The following is a 19,345-nucleotide window of genomic DNA, read 5'->3' as shown; positions in this document are numbered from 1 at the left end:
TCACATTTCTCAGTTTTATATTTATTTCCATACCGCCACAAAACTATCACAGAGCACAATGGTGCTGACTCATAAAAGCAATCGAACAATTTCTGCTGGATACTGTTTATCTCATGCTTCTAACAGCACAGATGAAAGCACACATTGCTGAACACCCACTGGGTTTTGTTTATTTGATTCAAACATTAATTATGTCTTGTGTGTGTATACAGGAAGGCTGAGTCAACAGTATTCAGAGCTCACACTGCCACCGTGCGCAGTGTTAATTTTTCTGGCGATGGTCAGACTCTGGTCACGGCCTCTGACGACAAGACCATCAAAGTGTGGACCGTCCACAGGCAAAAGTTCCTCTTCTCTCTCAACCAGCACATCAACTGGGTCCGCTGTGCCAAGTAAGAGACACACAAACACACGTAATATAATATGTATACCATACAGTTTGGATAATTAAGTATAATTTTCTTACACATATTTCTACTTGAGATTTTCTTTGTTACATTCACAGAACCCTATTTTTTAAGGTGAAAAGTCACACATTTATTCTATCTCTTTAGCATTTAAGCGTTTTTTGATTTATGATTCTCTGTGTATTTCTTGCAGATTTTCTCCTGACGATCGTTTGATTGTGTCGTCGAGTGATGATAAGACCATAAAGTTATGGGACAAGAACAGCAGAGAGTGCATTCATTCTTTCTATGAACATGCAGGGTAAGCACTCAGGACCAGAATGATGCACAGGAAAAAAGGGGAAGGGAGATATCTTGATGTGTGTGAGAGGAACAAACAGTATTTATGTTTGTGTCAGTTTTTCTGCTCTAATAAGGGTAGACGAGCAACTTTATACTACCTTACAATTTAAAGCCCTCTCACTCAATGCATTATTTCCTTATAACTTTATCTAAATGCCTCAGAAAAATGCTTATGTTATTGTAGGAGGTGTTTTCCAGTAATATATAAAAGTTTGTGGTAGACAAACTAGCCTTCTGGGAGTAAAAGTAAAAGCTTACCTCTATGCCTTATTTTGTTTTTATCCCAAGTTACGCAAACTACGTGGACTTTCATCCCAGTGGAACGTGCATTGCTGCGGCTAGCACTGACAACTCTGTCAAGGTGTGGGACATTAGATCCCATAAGATGCTACAACATTACCAAGGTAAAGTAAGATCACGGTCTGTTGATGAAGCAAAACCAAAATTTGCTTTCAACCGCTGCATATTCTTAGCTTTGAAGTGAATTTATTATTTGCATTCATTAATGACAACCACATGAATCTACGAGAGTGATGCCTCAAATCACCTGTGTCCAGATGAAAAAGTTGCACTTGAACACATACTGAATGTTCTGTGCTTGCATGGGAGGAAATAACTCTAGACACCACCAGGTGGTAGTAGTCTGTGTTCATCATTTAAAAGGGGAAACGGGAAAAGCTAGGACTTGGTGGGTAGCTATAAAGAGCTACAAACCATTGAACAGAGCTGGCCTTTCCTGAATCATGCTCATCTGTTGAGCTGTAGCTTCTTAATTCCAGATGACCATGACGTTGTGAAAATATTTTTGTATTTGTATGCTTAGATGACACGAAGGTGTAAAACACCGTGAGCTAATTTGTTTAAATGTGGCATTTTCATTTGGTTTCAAGTTTCAATTTGAAACTGATTTAGAATTTGTTGTTCAAAGTTTACTGTGACTCCACAAAAACGTGTTTTTGACCATAAGTCGTGAAGTCATACAGAGATTGTGACAATAGTTCACTTAAATGTCAAGCAGGAATCCACTTTATTCACTTCTTCTCGCTTGATCCCACAAGCTCATTGGTCATATGTCATATGCATCAGTCATATGCATTGCTCTGTAAAAATAGATTCTAAGTAAAGACGGCGCTTGTCCAAAGTTCTTTGGAAATTATTGTCTGGAATCATATCTGCTGCTATAAATCCAATACACTTAATACCAGAATACTGCGTCTCTGCAGTCCTCACCTTTAAATACAGATTATGCTCCTGACAAGTAACTGAACTAATGCGAAGACTAAAACTGAGCTTTAAAGCTTGTGATTGAAGTGGTAATAAAGATTAATTATTTCTTGTATATTCAATAGACCAAACCTTGAAGCCTTTTTGTCAGTCTGCCACTCAGGCTGATTGTTGTAATCAGCTCTCTTAAATGGATTTCACTTGTGTGATCTAATAATGGATAATCACATCTGTCTGAGGAGACTGGGCATGAAGATAAAAGCTTCACCTCTTCCTCCTCTATTCTGCTCTTCCACACAGCTTCACTTTGCATACTATTGCCTTAGTAACACTGGCAAGTAAATGTGTGTAATATATAGTTTAGGCTACCTGACCAGAAATTGTAATAGTCCTTAAAGGGATTGCATACGAATAGGTAGCAAATATGACAGTGGCAGAATGATTGGCTTAGTTCTAGCCATCAATTCATCAGTTTTAGGATTTTTGAGCTGGTAACTAGTCTCTGTCCTTGCATAAACCTGAGTTATATGACCACTGTAGCTGTTCAGCATATTTTTGCAGCTCAGTCGTGATGTCTTGGTATACGGCATAGCATTTACGAGCCAGCAGAGGGACCTATTGTTTGTTGAATATCTTCTGTCCTCATTTTGCCTTGAACTCATTCACCACATGTCAAAGGACGTTGCAATCACTTGTTATAGGCTGCTCTGCTCGATGTAATACTGTGTGTTAATATAAACCGGATATGAAGTCATACTCAGTTACACAGTAACTTGAGCAGAGTGGCGTACAGCAGCGTTGCACTTTAGTGGAAATTATTTTAGCTTCTAAGGAGCCCCACTGGAATCCATAAATGGTAGAATTAGGGTAGGATTAAACATGACCAGCCACTCTGTACAATGTCTTAGAAGCGATGTCTTAATCAATTTGTAGACTGAAATTTGATTAATCTGCAGTTTATCACATAACTAATCGATAACTCCTGTAATTTTTCAAGCAAAAATACCAAACGTTTCATGATTCCAGGTTCCTGTGACAAACTAAGTCGATGGTAGGCAGTTTGTGGGCCTGGTTATTCCAGTTTGTCTCCCACCATTGCCACTAGTCAGACCCCTGTCGCCAGCTTTTCAGTCTGTTGAATTTGCGGCAGAACAAGTTAGTGAGACAGATCTCTCCGATTGACTTTTCAGCTTAGAGAACTGGTGGACAATACTAATCAGCATGACCAGCTCTGTACGCCAGAACCAGGCGACGTCAAAGCCGGTATTGGTTGCCATAGTTCTTTGATGTCGGTTTGGTTTGTCCATACCTTAGGGCGGTTCTCAAAGATTGGGCCACATCTCAGTACAGACTCACACGGCCTTCTCTACCGGGCCCCCTAAGCTGTCGAGAACCAAACATCCATTCACTCTCCACCCGTGTGTCAGTGAGAGCCATGAAGGCCTGATGATTAGGAGAGATGTTGTGTACATTTTTGCAGAACATCAATCAGCGTTATTACTCACTATCAGCAGCGAAAACATCTGCCACCTGTTACGCACTTCCATGAACTGTTTTTCCTGAAAAAACAATCGAACAGAAAACAACACACCGTCTATCACTTTGTAAGAGATTAGTTGTGAAAATGAACCATACCTTCAGTTTCACACTTCAGTCTTTGTGTCCATATGCAGCATGTCTGCACTCTCTCTCTCACCTTGCCTACACAAGCTCTCTCTCTTGCACTTAATGCTGTCAGTGGATTTGTCACGGTTTTGGATGACGGGTGTAACAGGGTCAGCTTGCCTTTAAAGTAGAAATTACAGTTAAATGAATGAACCTATTTCTAACATTAAGACTCAATGGATTTTTTTTTTTAATTTTAGCAGCTTTTCTTTACTGAATGTATTCAGTTTTTGTTCCCGATCTCTAGTAAAGCTTCTGTATTCAAAACAATTTAGGATACTGGACATGCAGACCTTGATTGTGCACCTGTTTGAGTCCTGTTATAAACTTTTTCTCTTTGTGTGCGTGTTTTCCAGTCCACAGTGGTGTCGTGAATGGCTTGTCTTTCCACCCCGCTGGTAATTTCCTAATCACTGCGTCCAGTGACTCTACAATGAAAATTCTGGACCTTGTAGAGGGCAAACTCCTGTACACACTGCACGGACACCAGGTAGACTCACACACACACACACACACACACACACTTGCGCAACACATGACACATAAGTACTGTTTAGGTATCCTACAGGCCTAGTCAGATTACCCAGATGATGATCATAGGTCATGTCTGTTGTCTGCTCTGCTTTTCCTCCGCGCGTCTGTCTGCATGTGCATGTGTGTGTGTGTGTGTGTATAGGAACTATAGTGTGGACAGTTAAGTGTGAGGGTGTTTGACATCTCCTCTGTGCAAGTTTGATTCTCTGAAGTGTGTGTATACGTGTGAGTGTGTGCGTATAATGCCTTTTTTTGTATGCGGTGTATTTTCGTACTTGCCTGGCGTGCAGGCAGCCCACTCATGATGACTCAGCTCAGGGTTGTTGGAAGGAAATTGAACCGTGTTTCTGCCTCCGTTCCTCTGGATCCCTTTCTTGTCTTTCTTCTCAGATTTCGTCCCGTCGTTTGTCTCATACCTCAGTACAACCCTCTCAATGCCTCCATCATAATCATCGTGATTTTCCTGAGGTTCTTCCTGTCTTTTCCCCTTCCTACTCCCTTTCTCCAACATCTGATGTACTCACATTTTGGCCAGCTGGACTAGCTGTCCGGACGGCTCTCTGACTGTATCTGTTTGTTTGAACAGCTGATGGACTGGCTCGCTGGCTAGTTGTGGCAATCTGTAGCTTGCCAGTACCACATGTGGTCCATCTGTCCTTCTCTCATTCCGCCTTTCTTGTCTGTGTTACCTGTGTTTATCTCCAGCCGCTTGCCAAGACTCTTCTCTTTGTCAAGATAAAACAAAAAACACCTTTTCCCTCTCACTCTGTTTACACCTCCAAATTTATCATCACCTTTACTGTGTCTCGATTTCTTTTGTTCTTTTTGGCACAGTAGTGCCTCCACCAATCTGTTGGTCCTGGGAACACGCACGAGTGCTAATTGTCTCTCCAGTCGCATAGCTAGAGATGGGAGCAACCCCCTTCTGTTCAGTGTGGGTGTTTAGATTTATGTGTTTGAGTCTGCTCTGCATGTGCTGTGTATATGTATATATGTGTATATGTATAGCATTTTCTACATTTCTGCATAAAAATGACTCAAAGCAGACAAAGAGAACCCAATAAAACTAATTACCACTCCCATGTTTCACGGAGGTTCTGATGCTGGAATGAAGTGTTTTTCCCGTCTCAAAACATATGCACACATACACTGATCAGCCAACATTATGACTACTGACAGGAGAAGTAAATAACATTGAGCATCTTGTGACAATACAATGTTCTGCTGGGAAAATTTTGGACCTGGCATTAGGATGTTACTTAGACATGTACCACCCACCTAGACCAGACCAGATCAGAGACCCCCACCCCACAGCAATGACAGTCCTTAATAGCAGGAGCCATCCCCTGCAGGATGCAGCCTGACACAGACACACACACAAAAACGGTTTAAGAGCAACTTAAAAAATCATAAGGAACAGCACAAGGTGTTGGCCTCCAAATTCCCTAGATCCCAAACTGATCAAGTAACTATGGGATGATCCACAGAGGCCCCTCCCCTCAACCCAAAGGCCCCACTAAAAAAATTCTGTAGCCAGACACCACAGGACACCCTCAGAAGGCCCATGCCCATTCTGTCATGAGTCACAACTGTTTTGGAGGCACAAGGGAGACCTACACAATGTTAGGCAGGTAGTCATAATGTTATGCCTGATTAGGTGTGTCCATGTGAAAACGTGTGTCTTGCTTTTGCATCTGACAAATGTGTTGATGAGTATTACCTGGTTTGGTTGAATTAGGCTCATTTAGTTTAATTTGTCTCTTTGCTCCTCTGTCTGATGATCACAGTGCGTTCTGTAACCTTGTACAAAGCAAGCCCTCGACTAGTGTAACATTTTGTCTTTTAAAGGCCCAAGATAAGATGCTAATCACCATTTATAGCTTAATTTGCTCTTGCTTGAATCTGGGTACCTCATAAAGTCATGTGAGAATTTATTTCAGAGGCAAGACAGTACGACTCTCCAACCCCTTTTAAACTTACTGAACTATTAGAGGTGGCATGTAGAACATTTATATCTCATTCACATGTCCTTCAAACACACAAGGCTTCTGAAGATTCTTCTTTGTCGGTGTTAAACGGCACAAGTGACTCTTCTCATTATTATACAGCAAACTGATTTGTATTTCCTTTTCTGTTAGCCGGTCCTGACAAGTGTTTCCACCGGCTCCATACATGACCCTGGCTCCTTTCTCTGCTCTGCTATCTTTATCAGCAATGTCTATTTTCTTTGGGCTTGGTTCTTTAGCTGAAACCTGAAATTCAAATGCCTGTGATTACTGACAATTTACTTCAGTTTATTTTTCAATTATCCATTTCATTTGTCATTTGTCACTTAGTCTTTAACAGGAGAACTAGATGTTTTTGTGTGCAATTAGACATAAAACAAGGACCAGAGAGGAGTACCTAAAAGTTCTAAAGGCTGACGAATTTATTATTATTATTATATAAAAATACAGGATAATGAAAGTCTCTGGTAATGACAATAGGACAAAGACCCCACAAATGGATACTGCATGTGTCCAGTTGTGGTTTTATAGCATCCACTGATCAACAGTTGTCCACATCAGCAACCTTGGATTTAATCTATGTGGATTTTAACGTGTGGTACTTTCTATAAATGTGTTATGTGTGAACTGCACAGGCCCTTTTTTTATTTTTTAAATCTGTATACATGGTAGATGCTGCTTTCCCAGACACATGTGTTTATAACAAGTTTTTTGCCTAAGAGCCTACACAAGGATAGCACATGTGTAAGTGTTGATATTATTATAGTATTTTTGGTTCATGTTGGACCTGAAGGTTCACATTCAGCTACTACAAAGACAGGTTTCTAAATGTGTGTGACACTCAGTGGATTTTCTTTTGTGACGTTTGTCCATTTGGAAAACATCTTTCTGGGGCAGACAGCTTTTCTTGTCCGGTCCATCACCCTTTTACCTCGGCAGCTGCAGGAAGGTGAAGATGACAGACACTGTTTTAACTCAGGTGTCAGGTATTATTCTGTATGTTAGTCAACGCACAGGATGCACTGATGCTAGCTGACATCCAGGTACAAGCATTCACCCCGTTACTGTCGCTAGTTGAAGGACGAATGCAAAACAGATTTTACTGTAAACATCCTAAAATCTGTGATTAGATTTTATTAGTTAGCTTAATATGCTTCTTGGTGTAATATATGTATTAACGCTTTGATGAACAACTACCAAAAATGTATCTTTAGATGTCCCGAAGTGAGATGTAAAGGGATTCACTTCTCCATTTTTCCAAACCATTTCAGACATGCGAACATTGGCTTATGCAGCGTATTGACATGTGTATTGACGTGTGCTTTTTGCTGCATATCTCCTTTCATTATTATAATAATTATAATTTTACTGTTTTAAATGATATGTCCATTCAGTAAAAGGCTGCATTATTACAGTTTATAAAACTGTAATAATAGCAACACATGCTAGGAAACAACATCTGTGAATTAGTGAATGTTTATGTAAAGTTTTATAACTACATAGAGGTTTTTTTTTTAGAGAAATCACTGTAAAATAAAAATAAAAACAGTAAAAGTTCATAATCGTCAGTCACACCTTTAAGGAGAGCACCATATGTAGCCTGTCTAGTTTCTGCAACCCCTGATTATTTATCAGCAGTATGTGCCAGTTAGGTTCATTGCTCTGTCAGACAGTGTGTGTGTGTGCATATATGTGTGTGTGTGCTTGTGCATGTGTGTTCTTGTGCCTGTGTGTGTGTCTGGCCATGGCAAGTGCCAGCCTGGCAGCAGGCATTAGTCAGAGCAGAGACAGAACATGCTGTCTGTCAGGCCGTCGCGTTGCCATAGTGACACTGTCTGCTTCTCTCAGGTGCTTCTGGGAAACCATTCCTCACCCAAACCAGCCTGTCTGGGTGCCAGCCACAGGAACACAGCTCCTTTTTTCTTCACAGCAGCCTCCCTGTCCGTTTCTTTTCCAGTCTTTTGTTGGTTCTTTCCTTCATCCACTCTTTGAACCCAGTCAGAGGGCTTGGGCTGACCCCATTCTGACGCGGAAATAAAACTAACGGAGAGCGACATTTATGAGTTTTAGGACCTGGATGCTGTCTGTTCTCCAGGTTCACACAGAACACACAGAAACACATACACACCGTGCCAAAGTCCTGACATCCCCAGGTGATTCTTTTTGGCTCTGACCATGTGTGACCTCACCCCACCTGAATCTCTGCTTTTTGTTATTGATTGCTCTGCTGCACACCACCCCTCTGCCACAAGCACCGGACGCCCACACAGACCCACACACATTCGAGACCTTCTGTTCTGAGCATACTGTAATTTAGTTTCCTCAAATCAGCATGTATAAGACTCAGACACAAAAACAACTTTAGCTGCCTTCATCGCATGTTTTACTCACCAGCAAGTGTGTTTGGATTATATTGTGTGTATATATATTCATGCAGTTTGTATTGTGTTAAATTATCTATCCGCATGTTTACATTAACACCTACACTTTCCCTACACCTACACAGCTTCGTTTCTTGGCAGAGAGAAATTAATTATTCCTATTATTCAAGGTTACTATGTGTGAGGTTTGTAAATGAATGAATGGGCAGAATTCAAAACACAGCTCTATTTTCATTTTCAGGAGTTATTTCTGTAGTTGAAATAGACTAAATTTAAAATGAAAACAAAAAATCATTTCAATTATTTTCTAGATAGTGAAATGTCAACAGTTTTCTAAATTGAAACTGTATGTTTCTGAAGTGAAGTAGCTGGGCTAAGATAAGGTTTGGTGTTTAATTAGTTACTTATTTATATTTTGATTGACTTTTCTGTGCAACGACAAACAGTTTAAAGCGAATACTTAATATTGATTTTAATGTATTTTTACTTGTTTCTCGTCACTCCAGGGTCCAGTCACCTGTGTGGCCTTCTCTCGGACAGGAGAATACTTTTCCTCTGGAGGTTCTGATGAACAGGTGATCACTGATTCTTTTAACCGATCCTAAACATTTAGCCGGATTTATCCCAGACTGATGGGCTTGCTTGTGTTTTTGTCGATGAATATCCATCATGTGCTTCATTCATAGTACCAGAGAGGCATCGGAATACATTTATATTTGCTTTACAGGTCATGGTGTGGAAGAGCAACTTTGACTCGACCGAGTGCAGTGATAATTTCAAACCGCGACATAAAACAGTTTCCAGATCGCAGTCACCACCCGCCGGCTCCAAGGTTCACTTCCCCATCAACTCGCGGCCATATGTGCCAAGCAGCCAGGTAAGTCCAGACAGCAAGAAACAATTCAGGCCTGCCCTTTGCCCTTAGGAAACACAAACTACATATAATTTCCCACATCCAACCTCCACATGCACACATTACTGTTCATGTCATTTAATAACTATGTAGCACATCAAATAAAATTTACGTCATGTCTCAGGTTTTTGCCAAATTCCCCTTTGATCGTTTTGCCATGTAAAAACACGTTTTACCTTGCTTAGACTTTTGCAGGTATAGTTTTAACTTTTGTGCTTTACTGGGATACTTTGACAGTGAAGATACAGTCATAAAATAGTTGTAGATATGCCTTTTAACCAGCATAACCGAGCATTTTCATAAATCTAATGATTTCGACGTAAACGTTTGCGTTAACAAACTGGTGATGTCTTGGTGATGATATTTTTACTTGTGTGTATAATATTTGTCCTGAGGGGGATTCAAGAATATCTCATCTCTAAATATTGTAAAGGGGTCATCTTATTATTTGATGATTTGGATATGCACACACAAATTTACATGCACATTATATGTCTATCGTAACTGCTCAGATGACTACAAAAAGACTAACTGAAACAAGCGTGCCCATTTGCATGGATGCGTGCTGACTGGCTGCAAAATAAACACACACACACACACGGACACGGACAGATGCCCCTCAGCTTATTTCCCCCATGCATAACCTTCCTTTGAAGTCTGCAGTGCGGCCCAAAGCTGTTTCCTATCTCACATGCAGGGCAAGAAATGCCTGCTTATTCACACACTGAAATTTCTTCTCCTTCCCTCTGGCCACTAAAAATGGAGGAAAAGAAAATCCTGTGAAATGTTATTATTGTACTGGTGAGTTTTGATAATGTAGTCAGTGAAAAACTGAAACACAAGCACTGTGTGATTGTGTTCAAGCTACGTAATATTAATAATGTCTAAAATTTAAAAGGCATGTTATCTTGCTTTAGGTTACTTCTCATTTTGCATTTCCAAAGTTGATATGTTTATAAGTTTCTTGTCCTAAAATGTGTAACTTAATAACGCATTTATGCAATTTCTGATATCACTACAGGACATGAGACACTGTCCAATCCTGGTTCATGCCATTTTGATTTAATTTGACAACTAAGAGGTTTTCGATTATATCATGAGAGTCTATCAATGCCAATGTCAGTTAAATTATTAAAAAATAAATAATAAAAAACGGATGCACGGCCTTACAGACTTTTAAGTCCATTTTGTAGCAGCATCTTCTCCAATTTCGTGACAGTAATGTAATAGAACATAATTCTGTTTTTCAGTCTCTACTTGCTCTGATTCCACCACACCCTGTCTCACTGATGTATACTGTACATCTATCCAAGAAGAAAGTATAGTTGAGAGACAGCTAAACAGCTCAATTATGAACCTGTAACTTGAATGATAACTTAGAGTGACCATGTAGTTTTGTAATAATTTGGCATATAAATAAAACATTAATTTGAGGTGTGTTCAGACATCAGCTCCAATAGCAAGTTAGGGGGTTTTAGGTTGTTGACAGTGTCGTCTGTGTCTGGGCCAAAAAGTTGCTGTTGAACACAACTCGAAGACCACAGCCACAGCCACAGCTGTTTCATGAACTCATCAGATGTTGCTTTCTTTCTGTCATGTTCATTCTTATGCACTGACCTAAGTGTGAATTCAAGACAAGGTGAAAAGGAAAAAAAAGCTGTTGTAGGAGGACCAAGAGGTTGGTGTGATGTAAAACAGGGCATTGAGGATTTAATTGTTATGGGGAAGTGGTCAACGGTTACTCAAATTTGTGCTCTGGGCTAGATTACAATCACTGGCCAGGGCACGAAATACAAAAATCATCCTACTTAGAGACCTGACCTAGAGAAACATGGAAAGAATCAAAGAGTTTGACCAAAAGATAAAAAAAAAATAAAAAGTAAACGGACAGAGAGAGAGAGAAAGCACTGCTGCCATTAGTGATGTTTAAATATTAAAAGGCCTATATGTGTCACACACACACACACACACACAGAGGAGACAGGGTTTCACAGACTGGCAAGGGAACCTCAGGGAATGGTTTGGATTTCAACCCCTTTGCCTCCTACAGTGTTACTTACATCAACAAGGGCACAGCCAAGGTCTTCTCTCACACTCTCACGCAACCTCAGCGTCTCTCCTTTCTCTTATTGATCGCTCTGTTTAGATCCACCCACAGCCACGTTTCCTCCTCTTTATTCTCCAGAGTCCAAAATAGCAGGATTCATAACATACAAACGTATGTCAAAGCTTTTTTTTTTTTTTTTAAACTAACATTTTATAAACGTACCCTACACATCTTCCTCCTTGCTCTGTCCTAAATTCATGTTTGTCTCACAACTGCCCTATATAGACAGTAAAAAGTCTTAAAGTCACGAATGTGGTTAATTATTGTTAAGAATAAAAGACGCTGAGAGGAGCGTGTTTATAATACTACTACTTATAATCCGTCCCTCCAGAGGACAATAGGTTACAGGAAATCAATGAATGTTTATAATTCTTTAAAATGTAGATGTACATTTGTGCTTGTTACATTTCCTCAGTGCAGTAGTCCTTTCAGCAGGAAGAGCTATAAACTCAGTTGGTATACAGTTTCATCATTGTAGATGATCACATTGTAGTAAAAATATTCTAGTATTTGAATGTTCAGATTAGGTGAAGATGAAAAATGAGAAGAGCATGCTGTGGGTCCATTGAGCTCTTTCGCTTTGTTTACTGCCGTCCCCTCGGTTTCTCTTTTTTCGCATTGGTCGGCTAAGACCGGTCTCTCTCACAGACATTTTCTGCTGTTGATTCAACGCATCGAATAGGTGACAGGGGTCGGACAAAAACGACAGCCACAAATGCTTGTTGATGGCCCGACACGGCAAATGATGAACTGTCCGCTTGGTCTGTCACGACCTTTACCAGACATAAATATTATGTAGCCAGAACCAGGAGTTAGTCAGCCTTTACTCAAATATGTGTGTTGATCAATGTTACTTCTGTTTTACAGACAGTGTTCTGCTATGTTATTAACAAGGAGTTGTATACTTGGAAGCTATTTTCAACTTCACCTGCTAAATCTGGAAAGTTGTTCAAACTTCAGGTTTATAACATCAGAACTAGTCAAAGAGTCTGTGCTGGTGCAGCAGAAAACCTACAAGTATAATGTGAAAACCTGATGCCTGCTTTGCATAGACAAAGAATGGACTCCCAGTGACGCAGGATGCATCTTGTATTAAACATTATAAATGAAAAATATTAGATAATATTATGTAGATTTTTTTTTTCGAGGAATTTCTAGCCCAGTAATTGAACTTTATAGAGAACCATGCAAGACACAAGTTGTTTTTCAAATCATGGCATTTTTATGTCTTCACACATCTGGAGGGAATCTTTTAAAAGATCAGATTTATCAATCCACTTAAGCCCCGTTATGGTGAAAAGTGTTTTGAAGCAAGTGTTTAAAGAGTATCAGCTACATGAAGGTGATTATTTCTAACATTTTCCTAAAATGGAGCACGTAGCTTTTAATGTCCGTGCTTTCCTAACAGCATTTTGAACCCTTCAGGGTCCCTTTTTCTTCCTCTGTGTGTCACTCTCTCTTTCTCTCTGTGCTGTTAGAACAGGATTGTAAATGGATTTTAACAGCTCCTTCACTTGATAGCCGTTATTACAGATGTGCCTGAAAGGGTGATTAGAAAATGGGCAGCTGTGGTGAAAGATGATTAGTGTAATGCATGAAACATATTCTCTTCTTCTGATTTCTCCTGTTCTTGTATAATCCCACCAAACCCTTTTACTGGGAAATATGGTTTTTCAGATACAGCTGGTTTAAGCTTTAGTACTAATGGAAAACCAGCGCTTCGTGTCTTGATTAAGAAATGACAGCGGATCGACTCTAGTGTTTGCGTTGGATATCTGTCTTCTAAAAAAACAAGCATTCATAAGACACATGTTTAAATGATGGCTGCTGTGCTTACTCTGTATTTGATATATTTGAGTTTTACCCTGTCAACGAAACAATTGCTGCCTGTGTTGTAGCAGCTACAGATTCTAAATCTAAAATGTCAGGAGACAGCCAGAGAGCCTTAGCAGTGTGTTTGTCCCATGTCTGGTCTGGGGTTTAATACCATTTATAACACCTTATTCCCTACCACTGTGTATTTATTTACATGAACATACCTCGTAAAGTAGAACAGGAAAAGATGAATTCGGGTAGTTTTGGACCTCTGGATCTCTTGAATGGCAATTTTAAGTTTTAAATAGTTTTCAGAGGTTGTCTCTTATGCTGGGCTTAGACTGTAGGAGATTTGGGCCAGTTTATCCATGAATTCATTCCTCACGATGATCGGCAAAGATATCCTGTCTGAACTTCACCAGGTACAGAGGTTCAACCCAGACTTACTGGTGATGTGAGGTGTTTACATTTCCACTCATTAACCTCCCAAACCGCTTGCAGATTCCTTAAGGCCACACCAGTTAATGTCAAATATGTTTGATATTTAGGATTTCACAATTGAATGATTATATTAGTAATTTCACAACAGCCAATGAGTAAAATAATTTCCCAAAGGACAGGGGGTTGGTGAAAGTGCTGTCAAGCCATGGTAAACCTTCTTGCCCTGTAGACTAACGTTAGCTAACATACTACTGTTGACAGATATTAAAAGTGACGGTTAAGGTCTCACGGCCAGTTCTCCCGGAATAATAGACATCCAGTGTTGACTGAGCATCCTGCTTTATTTTTTTCTCACTGCAAAGTAATACAACTTGTTTCATATACAATGAAATCAAACCAGGTTGCAGGTGGATTACTGCCACCTACTGGACTGGAGTGTATCAGTAGATTCACGGCAAGTTGCTGCACCGCATTCACGGTTTTGTTTACATCTGTTTCGATAATCTAAATATGATCCTATTGTGCTGCACTACTTCTGTTGCACAATTTTAAAATTAGAAAGAATAAAGTGTGTGATGCAACCTGATTTCAGAATGGTGTAAGATTTTAAAACTCCGTCGTACCAAAATAGATAATATAACCATTAGTATTATGTGAGTCCCTGTGATCAGTGTGGAAGGTGAAATGATGAGTTTTAGAACAAATGTTAAATTAAGGTGGGAACAAGAACAGACCGAAACTACTTTTTTAACCGTCTAGTTTGTTGTGGTTTGTATTACTTTGGCCGTTAAACATGGAAATACTGCATGATATAAAGGGTAGTATATCACATTAGAAACTATATATATACACAGTGTCAACTGGAAATATAACTGTAACAAATGCCGTCTGAAAATTGCTCTAATTGCAGTGATGATAATGATACAAAGTAGGTATATTGTTTTAGAAGATACAAGAAATATGCAAACGAACCAAAGCTGTTTCCAACAGACATTCATCAGGTCTCTGAAATATTCTGGGTGTAATGATAAGGTTGGCTTCAAATCAGATTTGACTGTTGGACAGAAGAACTGTCAGAAACAGATCTGGTGGAGTTTGACTTTCTATTTTTTATTTTTTTTGGATTTAGTTGACTTGGAAAACATGTCACCATGGAAACATCAATTAAGTAATGTCATGTATTCCAGTTAAATGTTGCAACAGCAGCTTTTACACACATTCGCACACACATTAACCTCATTAACCCAAGTTAGTTCCTGGCACTGACATTTCTTTCATCCTTGTTTATGGATTGTCATCTGCCAGTTCTAACAGTCAAAGTGGGAGCTGCACCTGGATGTGTCAGCTTCCTAGATTTTCCTTTTCATGTATAATTTAACCATTCATAATTTATTATTAATACAAGCCCTTTTATCTCTCGTATACTGCCGCAAGTCGCGCACACGTGTCGCCAGAGAGGAAGCGGAGAAGAGAGAAATTCACCCGCAAAATGTAGAAGGTGTAAAGAGTATTCAAAGGCTTTGAGAATTTAAAGGCAAAGTAGAAAACAGGGATAGGTACAACAACATAGGGAATCTGGATCTAATGAGCTTTTATAAACTGAGTTATTTTCACACACGCACGATATAATAAGCAGGATGTTTTGGGTTAAGACGGCCATGACAGAAGTTGACAGCTGCTACCAGTCATACATCCAAATACCTGAGTGGTGCTTAATTTTAAAAGCACAGCATTCACACTTGAAATATAAATTAAGATCTTGGACCTCTTTGTGTCATAAGAGAGTTAATTACGTAAACCTAGGATGAACCAAGTAAACTGATTTTTACATGTACACTCTAAAGCAGCAAAAGGTAGCTGTGACAATACCATATTAAGTTGTTACAGCAGTACGAACTGAGAGTTGTTCCTTCAGCTCCATAGTCTCTGTAATTCACAATAATTTGTAGATTAACATTTGACATCAAATACTGTTTTTGCAGGTATTCAAACGCTGTGAAAGAACTGAATTCAGTTTCCTCAAAAACGACCTCAGAACATAAAAACTAATCACATTTAAATGTAATCATTTGACTGTGGACTGTGTGCACAGGAGCATGTTCAGTCCTTTTTTGTTGACATTCAGGCAAACTGATGATAATAAAACGTTCTGCAGGACATGAACTCAGCCAAGCGAGTTTTGCAAGTTATTCATAGACTCAGTTTGTTTGGTAGACCAAATCCAACTACCGTTGTATGTGTAACACAACAAAAAGATACCTTCATGAACGTTATAATGTTTGCCTTCAAACTTTACCTTCATGATCATTGAAGATGAGGTAGCTTGTGGTGCTATTGAATTGTATTGCACTGTATTGTTGATATAAATGGGATGAAGAAAATAATAGAAGCTTGGTGTACTTCATAAATAACCTTTAATTCAAACATTTTCTGACAGTTACATATTTTAACACTGAGGATTTCAAACTTTGTGTTTATGTTTTACCCAGTCATACTATTTATCACAAGAGACAATATTTATTCAGTGTAGACCTAATTGGGAAAGGCACTGTTTACTATATGCTGACATTAATTACCTTACAGCTTGCAAATGGACTGGAAAGCAGCTTTGCTATACTAGCCATTAGCATCTGCTCCAGGGAGTCGTCCCTGAGACAGATGGAAATGCAGTGGCGACTCAGGATCTGACAAAACTTGCTGTGATAGTACTGACAGCTTTTTTATTGTTTTGAGGTTAGAAAGCCACAATATATTCACTGTTGAAGTGCTTTTTCTGTTTTACTAAGCAATTTATTTTATTAGGCCTCTGTTACAGAATGTCCACACTTTTGATGACCGAGTTCAGTCTTTGTTGGATTAAGTCTAATTTTCAGCATTCCTGGAAGCAAAAGCTGCTCAAATTGGGGATTAATGTAAACGGTCCAATGCTTTCACATATTGCACACAAATCTGTGAACTTGCTTAATCAACGTCATTGATTACGCTGATGCATTGTTGCAGCCCTACATCACCGATCAGTCATAACATTTGGACCACTTTACAAATACTGTGTGGGTCTCGCTTGTGTCCTGTGTTGTCTGGCAACAGGATGTTGTTAGTGGGGGCCTTTGGGTACTATGGGTTGAGGGGAGGGGCCTCTGTGGATCAGGCTTCTTCCAGTGCATCCCACGTCAATGTTATTGACTTCCCCTGTCAGTGGTCATAATGTTGTGGCTGATCAGCGTATCTGTATTTTTGAATGTGACATTTTTGTATGTGTACATACACATTTAACCATCAAAGAAACCCTTTTATGGGACAGATGTAGCTTGTGTTTAGGCCGTCTAACCTAAGTGTTAAAACATCACTTTCTGTTTTGCCAAAAATCAAGTATAACACAACACAGCCTTTTATTGTAATTCATTTCACCAGGAAGAAACTGACTAATGTAACACAGTAATGCTGTGTTTATTCATACTGAGGTAAAGGCCACCCATGTCCACTGCCCTTTCAGAATGAAACCCACAGGGATTTCATAAGTAGCCAATTTGACATGCTTATCCTTTAATGTACTTGAATTTGAAGCTCTGTGTTAATTTGGCCAATAATGGCCACCATACCAGGAACACGTAGGCCTGTATGTTTTATGCAATAACCCAGAATTACAATGAAGTGTCTGCAGCTAAAGCTTGAGCGTGTTTGGTTCAGTCAGGAAGTCTCTCTGCTCAGCACAGCTGAGCAAATCTTAATTCGCTGCTGTTTCGTTGTGTGAGGATAGATGCATTGATGTGTGTTTCTGTGTGTATGAGCGTGAGTGCCAACCATTGCTGACAGGCAGATCAGCTCTCTCTGATCACATCCACCCTAATCCCTCATTCCACCCCCTCCCCCTCTTTCTGTCTCTAGCTTCACATCTGGGTCTCTCTCCCGCTCACGTGTGCAGACAGACGAGCTGCACACTCACAGCAGGCTTCCCTTCACAGCGCAACACACACAAACCCCTGCACTGCTCGGCTCAGCCTTAGGATGTGGAGAGAATTGAGCTCAGAGAGTAGCTGTATGAACTTTTATCTCCTTTGCCATTCATTTGTCAGACTTAACAACAGTGGAATCAGTAAACCTCCACCGATTACACACATTTCTTATTCAGTGTTTGTCGTCGTGTTCGTTCATCTTTAGGATGCTGGTAAGGGAAGGCAGGTGGTATTGTTCTGACAGCGGGAGTTGAATGCATTTGACAGCAGGGTATAGAGAGAAAGGTAGGTGGTGTGACAAGGGAGTGTTGAAGACAGGATAGCGGTGGAGTTAAAGAGAGCCTAATGGTCTAGTGGAGCGAGAGAGCATCCGTGAGGAGCCGAGAGAGGGAGAGTGAAAGGCAGGGAAAGTGGGAAAACAGGGTGAGCACGTGAGCGAGCTAGACAACATGAGCACACCGGAGGAAAAAAACAAACAAACAAGCGAGACAATAATGAAAAGGGGAAAATTTGAGAGCCATTAACAGACACCTGTTCATGCTTGTTACATGAAAGAGATTTCAGGAGAAGGAGGGAGGAAAATGGAAACAGACAAAAGACTAAGTGAAACGAAAGCAGCAGGAGGAAGAAGAACAGAGGAGCAGTGACAGAGAAATGGAAAATGAGAGTGAGTTGTACCCTCCCTTGTAGCATGTGTGGACTATAGTGGAGTCTAGAAACATATGTCAGGGCTGAGGCTCATCACAGGCTTCATTCATTAAAAAGCGTCACCTGCGGTTTGTCATAAAATGTTTGCTCCACTCTAATTAACTGAGATGTCGTCAGCTGGTGAATGCGTCTGTGTCATATGTCATTTTACATTTTCATAAAGACATGCACACACCGAAAAGCTTCTCCTGTTTGATTAAAAAAAAATAAATGCTGAACATCGCTGATTCTTTACACTGTAGATGATGAATCTATTGTATGCGGCAGAGCAACGAGACCTTTTATCGCCAGCTATGCCATCTGTACTCGTAGTAACGTAAAGGAAAAGGTCATTGTATTCATTTAAAGTAAAAACAGACATTATCCTTTCACACTCACTTAGGATGCGTAGGCCCGTTGAAGAAGCGACAGCAGCTGTCAACACATTGTAGTCCTAGGCTCTAAATGGTAAAACATCACATCATAATGTTTCCAGTAATGCTAAAATAGAGTTTAACAGGACAAACTGTTTGAGAAAAATATTGAATATTGTCATTATGTGATTACATCAAGTATAAAGTAATCACAAACTAATGACAAAGTAGTATTTTCTATATACTCTATATAACACTATGTCTGTAGGTGTTTACAAAAAGGAGGCATCACTTCATATCCATGATAGCAGCGACATAGATTGCCATTTATGGAAAGAAAAAACAATATTCGTATTCTATATCTGAATATATTTTGAAATTACAACTCCTAACAGTAGTGCTGACAGATCTGTGCTGTCGCTGTTTGGTCTAACCTTAGCGTCAGACTGACAGACTGCTTCATGCATTGCATTTAACATGAAAACGATTATATTAT

The 19,345-nt window shown here is 39.7% G+C and overlaps 1 protein-coding gene across 1 annotated transcript in view; it reads left to right on the top strand.

Annotated features, from left to right (window-relative positions):
* Window positions 1-19,345, top strand: part of poc1a (POC1 centriolar protein A) — a 42,355-nt gene that overhangs the window by 4,732 nt on the left and 18,278 nt on the right. The window contains exons 4-9 of the mRNA XM_084543911.1: window positions 213-392; window positions 601-708; window positions 1,038-1,153; window positions 3,995-4,128; window positions 9,066-9,134; window positions 9,287-9,436. Coding sequence (XP_084400037.1) covers window positions 213-392; window positions 601-708; window positions 1,038-1,153; window positions 3,995-4,128; window positions 9,066-9,134; window positions 9,287-9,436 — 757 coding nt within the window. The remainder of the gene's footprint in view (window positions 1-212; window positions 393-600; window positions 709-1,037; window positions 1,154-3,994; window positions 4,129-9,065; window positions 9,135-9,286; window positions 9,437-19,345) is intronic.

This window comes from Chelon labrosus (genome assembly GCF_963514085.1).
Source record: "Chelon labrosus genome assembly, chromosome: 4".
Classification (NCBI taxonomy): domain Eukaryota; kingdom Metazoa; phylum Chordata; class Actinopteri; order Mugiliformes; family Mugilidae; genus Chelon; species Chelon labrosus.
Note: the sequence above shows the minus strand (reverse complement) of the source record. Positions and strands in the feature narration are given on the sequence as shown.